Source organism: Pteropus alecto, unplaced genomic scaffold (genome assembly GCF_000325575.1).
Source record: "Pteropus alecto unplaced genomic scaffold, ASM32557v1 scaffold21, whole genome shotgun sequence".
Classification (NCBI taxonomy): domain Eukaryota; kingdom Metazoa; phylum Chordata; class Mammalia; order Chiroptera; family Pteropodidae; genus Pteropus; species Pteropus alecto.
Window position 1 is genome coordinate 29,001,542 of NW_006436282.1, and position 7,579 is coordinate 29,009,120.

General features: G+C 56.8%; 1 protein-coding gene across 2 annotated transcripts in view; it reads right to left on the bottom strand.

Moving 5' to 3' along the window:
• Positions 1 to 2,123: 2,123 nt before the first annotated feature.
• Positions 2,124 to 7,579, bottom strand: part of LANCL2 (LanC like 2) — a 17,654-nt gene continuing 12,198 nt past the window's right edge. For both annotated transcript variants that reach the window (XM_025046878.1, XM_025046877.1), the window contains 3 exons: positions 5,313 to 5,385; positions 3,117 to 3,214; positions 2,124 to 2,866 (listed from right to left, as the gene is read on the bottom strand). In XM_025046878.1, the coding sequence (XP_024902646.1) occupies positions 2,771 to 2,866; positions 3,117 to 3,214; positions 5,313 to 5,385 (267 nt within the window). In that variant the 3' untranslated portion in view covers positions 2,124 to 2,770. The remainder of the gene's footprint in view (positions 2,867 to 3,116; positions 3,215 to 5,312; positions 5,386 to 7,579) is intronic.

Here is a 7,579-nt window from a genome sequence, read left to right on the forward strand (position 1 = left end):
AGCGTCGGTGTTGCAGGGTCTTCCTAAGCTCGGGGCAGCCTAGTTCCAGACCCCCCGCCAAGCCCAGCTCCCTCAGCCTCCGCTCGCCCTCTGAAGCCGGCTCGCCAGCGTCTGTGCCCCGGCACCTGAGCCTCTGACCCTCTCGGGTGAATGTTCATGTGCACGTGTGCATAAAACTCTGCACACAGGTTAGTGGGCCTGGACCCTCGAGGACCACCCGTGCCTCATGCCACCCTCGAGGACGGTGGAGGAAGGGACCCCCCGAAGCTGCAGCAGCGCCTGGGGTGGAGTAAGGACAGGCTAGACGAGCGTCGAGGGAGTGTGGGCTTTAAACTTGGACCACGGCTTTCGCGAACTTAATGGATGCGAAACGGCAGCACCCACGTGCTGCTGACGGTCAGAGGGCCGTCCGAGCGCACGACGAGGGCGGAGGACGAGGCCCCGCTCGTCTCCTCGCCACCCGGCCCGGCCCAGCTCGCAGTTTCCCGCCTTCTGTATCAGGCATGAGGAAGAGGCACCGAGTGCCAGTTAGAAGTGTGACAACTGCGAGGACCGTCTGGGTCTGAGCCCTGGCTGTCCCTCATTATCACTGTGACCCTGGGCCAGGCCATCGGCGCCCTCGTCTGTGATGACAGCGCCCGCCTCCCGCAGTGCGATAATCGTTAGAGACGACAGTGGGTGTCGTGGTCGACACGGGCTGCTCTTGCCATCGTCCCCAGGTTGTAGGGGCCTCGGAGCAGTTGCCACGTTTTTGGTGGAGAACGGAGTCTTCGGAACGGTGCCCGGCGCCAGCCATCGCTGCCCAGACACAGGCGCACGAGCGAAGCAGGCCCCACGGGTCATCGCCACAGAACTGGCTCTACCAGCGAAGCCAAGGCGCCCAGACTGCGTGGACGTCAGCTCGCTTTCTTTCCCATTTTAGAATGGTGTTGTGCACACACGTGTTTTTAAAATTTAGACACATATTTTGGGATGCAAATCTAAGACATCGTCGTTGGGCGTTCTGAGGTCTGAAGTCAACACTCAGAGCCGTTAAACCGCCTCCTGTTAAGTCCGGTCTTCGTTTCTCCTGCTTTCAGGGCCTGAGAGCTGGGGCTACGGCCACGCGCCGGCGAGGGGTTCACTGGACTCACTGGAGTCGCAGAGCTGCAGCCATTAGCAGCTGGTGGGCGAGCAGGAAGGTGCCAACCCACCTGGCTCTATAAAAACTTTAAAAAGGTCTCGTTTATTCTGCAGTACTCTGTCTTTCCCTCGGGGTGTCAGGCACAGACTGGCAAGTACTTCCACACTTGGGTGAGACCCAGGTAACCAGGCCGCCGCTTCCGGTCTGCAGACACGGGGCCAGGCTCAGGGCTTCCCCGGCTGTCCCCGCTTGCCAGGCAGGTTGCACGGGGACCTCGGGGTGACTCCCGTGCAGCTACCACCTCCCCCAGAGCGAGGCAGCTCGGGCCAAGCTCTCAGCGGAGCCTTGAGGGCGGCCGTGGGGCGGGCGGCTGGGACCTCGCTGCCGGCCAGGGTGTGTGGCTGGGAGGAAGGGCGCCTGTCGTTTGGACGAGCTGGGACATCAGGTGGCCTCTTCTGCCTGAGAGCTCGTGGCCCGGGGCCATTGGCAGTGCTGGCCCACGAGGTCGGGTTGGGTAAGACATGACTCTGAGGATTCGCACCCATGCGGCCAGCCTGACCAGAGAACACAGTCTCGCCGGCGGGACACGAGCGTCTGCGGTGGACTCACGAGGCGCCGAGCTAGAAACCGAGGCCGCAGGTCAGGGCGTCGGGCCCACAGCAAGGCTCGGCGACGCCCCGAGCAGCATATGGCGAGTCTCCCGCAGCGACAGCTCCTCCTCAGTGGAACGGGCGCGGGTCTGCACAGCCCCCGGGCCGGCGGAGGCCTGGCCATGCTTTCCGGTCCGTGCGCCAGCTCGCAGGCAGCCCCGGCCCCGCGTCCCGTGCCGAGAAAACCCTTCCCAAACCGAAACCCACGGGCAGAATTGTGGCGAGTCTGCTCGTCCGAATCGGTGCCCTTTTTTAATATTAAAAACGTCAGGCCAACACCACTGGTCAGGCTGGCCGCATGGGTGCGAATTCCGGGTAAGTGGGGACAACGACCTTTATGCTTCACACTGTTCATCAAATGTGAGATTTTTATCATCCGAATAGTGCACAAAACATAAGAACCGTATCAATCCCAAACTTTTACTTTGATAACTGACCAACTTTTGAACAAAGTTTACTCGCAACGTGGGAACAGCTGAGTTTTTCTGCTGATGACGCTTCTGGAATTCTACCCACTGAGCCTGAGACAGTAAGCTGTGACGTGATGAAGCGGAGGTGCCGTCTGCTTGGTCACACGAGCCACATCTGGACCTGCCGGTGCTTGGCCACTGCGACCCGATTCAGGACGTGGTCTGGGACACTGCCCTCGCAGTCATGAAGTCCTGTCGCCAGGCGCCCACCATCTCAGACCAGGAGCCTCTGGAATGTCACACGAAGAGCCTGGAACCTCGGCTGGGAACGGGGAGCCTCAGGGGAGCCATGATGGACCCCATTTGGCTTAAAAACACTCAGGTGAGCACAAAGCAGAGGCGTGTTCTCTGGCCTTGTGGAAAGGCTCCCCCCCAAGCATGCCAGCTGACGCCCCCTTATCTGTTGGGTTTCTTCCCAGTTTTTAGCGTGGTCTCTCCCTCACGCTCATGCTGAGAAAGTGCTGTCACCGGGATGTCCCCTGGAGAGTCCTTCTGCTACACGAGATGCCACCTGACTATTTCACGAGTCAGCCTAAGACGGTCTCACAGAAGTGGCGGCCGCCCTGCCCCCGGGGCAGCGAGGCTCGTGGGGAGAAGGGCCTTCCGCTCAGAAGAGCCAACACCTGCGACGACAAACACCGAGAAACATGCAAACGCGACAGAGAACTGGGTGTGAAGAATCCGCGTTTTACACAGGGGAGGGGGACACTGTCACGGTTTCTGTCACTCATGCGCTAACTGGAGGGCCTCTGAGCCTCACGGGGCTGAGAAGGTGTCTGCCTTTCCGGGTTCACACGTGGCTGGTTCTTTGTCAGGCACTGAGCAACCTGGTGGCTTTTGGTCCCAATGGGTCTCTTAGCAGTCTTTTTGCACCTTTTTATCCATCTGCGAAGAGCCAAGTTCAAACGCTGGAAACCGTGATGTCTCTGGTACCAGGACATCGGAGAGAAAGTGGATGGTGCCAGCCATGCCTGTAACGTACAAGGGGACCGTTACGAAGGGCAGGGGGGAGTGTCTGGGACAAAGTGACCTCTGATCATTTCCTTTACCAGGAGCTGTAATGGGGTGGGAAAGGAGCTGAGGACTTCAAAACTGACTTCATAACAAACAAACAAACAAACAAACAAATCCTTACATCAGCACCCAGCAGGTAATGATGCCACTTTTCTTCAGTACCTTCTTTTTAAAAATTAGTTTCTGGGCTTTACTTTTTATTTTGAAACTTTAAGATGATCTCACAGAATTACCACCAAAAAAGTTACAGGTGCTATGGTCGTGTATTTCTTTAGATTTTAAGAATGTTATTTAAAAACGAACTTTATTTGCTTTGGTCAAAACCCCCACCCCAAATCACTGGGTCCTGGGTGGGGCGAGGGAGGCTGCGGGCCCCCTCTCTCCATCACAAAAACCCTCTCTCCCCGCCACCCCCTTGTTTAGCGGTTTTACTTTGATGTAAAATTTACACATGACACAACACACAAGTCCTCAGCAGAGGTCTGACCCTGCGCACACCTGCACAAACAAACTTCTTCTATGAAGACTCAGAGGTTTCATCGCCCCCAGCAAGTCCCTGTGTGTCCCTGTGCAGTCTACCCCTGGCCGTCGCCACCACGGAGCAGTCTGCCTGTTCCAGACTGTGATGCGAATGGACTCGCACAGGGAGCAGCGGCTGAGTCTGGTTTCCTCAGTATTTTTGTATATGCCCTTGGGTTATTCCCAGCCTTCCCTACAAGTTTTAGGTTGAAGAAAGAGTTCCAGAAGCTTAGGTAAGAAACCCTAAAGCCACTGGTCTGTGAGCACCCACAGGAAGCAGACAATGGTGACAGCCCTCGGCGGGGTCCCGAGGAGGCCGGGCTGATGCTGACAGGACCTTGGGGTGGGCGGCAGAGCCCCGGGCAGGACAGGCTCCTCCACGGGGCCCCAGATGCCGGAACAGGTGCAAAGTCCAGAAACATAAGTCACTAGTATAAAGGCAAAAATCCTCAAAATACGAGCAAGTGCAATTCTGCAGTATACAAAAAGAATCGTACACCATGACCAATAAGGTTTAGTCCAAAGACACAAAAATGGCTAATATCTGAAAATCTATCCAGATGAAAGCCTATGATATTGATAAGGTAAAGAAGAAAAATCACGTGATCTTTATCGCATACTGCAAAAAAGCATTTGACAAAATTTAACACCCGCTTATTATTTGATTTTTAAGAAAATATTCAATCATTTATTCTTCTGAACTTTATTTTGGAATTAGTATAGGATGTGGCTCTGAAGTAATTAAAAGTTATCATCAATTTATCCTAATATCATTTAACCTTTGCTCTTTGATTTCTGTGGCTTATGCTGCGATTACCCAACACACACGCACACACGCAGGCGCACACATACACACGCACACACACGCGCACGCACACACGCAGGCACACACATACACATGCGTGCACACACGCACACATGCGCACACACACACACACACGCACACACATACACACGCGCACACACACACACAGCATCCAGACAGGGAGTCTCTCGGGACTTCCATCCTGTTTCCGCGAGTGGCCCCCGCCGTGCGGTGCCTGCGCAGACCGCTGCCGTCACGCCTGCCGCTTCCTGTCGCTGCTCCTGTTTCTCAGAACTCTCTTCGATGTTCTCATTACTTTTTCCACCTATTCATGTTTCTAATTACTAAAGCCTTTAACTACTAATATAATTATTTGTTCTTCTTTATAGAACCGAGATAATCACTACACTAAGTGACCAACCAGCTTCCGTGAGCAGACCTCGCATGAACACGGCACGGATGACACGCACAGACAGGAGCCCGGCGTCCCTCCTGGCAGGCAGCGGGCATCTGTGCTGTCTGCACGCCACAGAAGAGCTAAACCCACCTGGAAGGCAGTCATGGGAGCACAAAGCAGGGACAGAAATGAGAAGGGACAGAAACTACTTCGTTTGCAGTCACCTTCCCACGAACAGCGGTGGGGCTGTCACGTGAGAGCACAGGTGATGGGGCCCGTCCCCCAGAGCGGGCGGGCTCCCGCACCCCGGCACCGTGTCCCCCCTCGCCCTTACCTTCAAAGAGAGAGTAGGGCCTGTCAGGGATGCGGCACCCGTGGGCTCCATATTCCAGACACCACTCCGCAAACTGAGAGGAAGACAGACATTTCTTCTTGAGGGAAGACATTTCACTGGGCGGAAAGGCAACAAAAGGCACTGCAGTGGACTCCCCGAGACCCGAGGATGGGGGCCGGGCAGTGCAGGGGCGCGGGACGCGGGTCTGGGCTGCCCAGGCCGCCTCCCCACGGCTGCCACCTCCCCCTCCTGTTTCCCCAGCTGTAGGGCGGGGTCCACCTCAGAGCTCGGGGGAGGCTGAAGCAGAGAACCATCCACTTGTCTCTTCCAGCACCTGCCTCCTTCCCTCGGCGGTCATTCCCGAGGGAAATTCACCCAGGCTAAACCCGGACCCAGAACCCGCCTTCGAGTCCACTGCTGCCCGCTGCCCCGGCACCGTCTGGCCTCGGCTGGAACACGCTGGGCCTTGGCCTGGGCCCAGCCCTCAGTCGCACTCCTGCAAAATGTCACCTCCTGCCTCCCCACAGCACAGGCCTGATGCCACTGCCTGGGGCACACCCTCCACCTTTAGCCCCATGCCACCCCACCCTTTTCTCTGAGCTCCCCAAGTCACTACCGCGAGCCACCACCGTGTCAAACCTCATGGGTTTTTATATCGTTACGTTTCCCTTTACCGCTTCACTTACAAATTTCCATCACTTGTATGTGAAGAATTGTAAGCGACAGACACAAGGACTATCACGTTGAGTACGTATAAAATGAAAGCTACTCTGCTTTCCACCCCCGCACGTGCTGGCCCTTCCAGCCTGTCTCACGGGCCATCTGTCTGGTCCTCAGTCAGATGATGGGGGACACTGCAATGTCTCCATGTCCTCTACCTCGAACCCCACTGCCGTCTGTGCGCTCAGCATCCTGCCCTTCATCCTCACAGCCGATGCCTTGGTTTATAACGCAACATTTCTGGCATTAATTATTAAACCACAACTTGGGGACACCTACCCTTCTTCTCGCTGTGGCCACAGCGGCCTCTGAGAAGAGTCTGGGCACAGGTGACACCCCCTTGTGAAGGCCCCGCTTCCATCAGCACTCACACTGGCTAGGACAGCCACTCGGGGGAACTACTCACAGCAATGACCAGCCTGCTTCGGCCTGGCCCTCTTGTCTGACTTCACCTTCGCCCTCTGCACCCCGGCATGGATGTGCTCAGGTGTGGGGAGCACTCTGTGCCTCTCTGTCAATGACCAGGAAGGCGCCCCGCCTCCCAGGCCGCCCCTTCCTGGTCCACCCGGAAAACTCTTCATCTTAAAAATCTTGCTGGGCCTCCGTCCACACAGCCTTTCCGAATCCCGTGTTCTATGAATCATCCATGATCACAATGATGATTCTCACCAAACCCGCTGCCCCCGCCACGTGAACGCCTCAGCCCTCCACCCGGCCTCCCCTCACCCCCTCTGCTTAATGTACGGCCCTCCTTGAGGTCCCAGCCTAGACGTCACCTCCCAACCTCCAGGACCGTCGGGGGTCAGGCCCTGCCCTCCGTGTGCCCCCAGGGCATCCTGTGTGCCCCACTCTGCACACGGCCCCGCTGACGGGCACCAGGATGGAAGGCTCTAGTCTGCCTGGGCTGAGAGGAGGCTTCGTAATAGTAAAGGCTGTTCAGCGTCCAGCAGTGTAAAGAAGCCCCCTGCGATGCTCCCGCCTATCGGGGCTCATGGGAAACGCTTCGGGGTGTCTTCTCCCAGTCGTCCCTCTGCGTCTACATAACTACGTTCCGTGAAACGTGTACAGTAATGAAAACACCAGCAAACGTTTGCCGGGCCTCGCTGCGTGCCATTCATTTGCACACATTAGATGCGTGTTTCTTAGACTCTACTCGGCGCCAGGTGCTGCTCTCAGTGCTGGTGTCGGCCGGTGACCTCCACGAGTAAGATGGCGAAGCTTGAGCTCCACTGGGGCCACACACTTGAAGGCCTCAGCACAAGTACACATCAGATGCCTGCGTGAGCCCTCCTGTCCCCTGGGAAGTCCCAGAGGCCCTCAGGGCATCATGCTAGCTGAGATCGAATGGCAAGGTGTTGCCATGCAGATTTCAGGGGAAGAACATTCTAGAAGGGAGAAAGAGCTAATGACACATGCCGAGGGAGCCAGGGGCACACTCGTCAACAGGGAGCGATGGGGGCAGCACAGCCGGAGTAGGGGGTGTGGGGCTAGGCAGCGGGCTGCAGGAGCCTGTGAAGGCCGGAGCTCATGGGGCTCCGTGAGCAGGG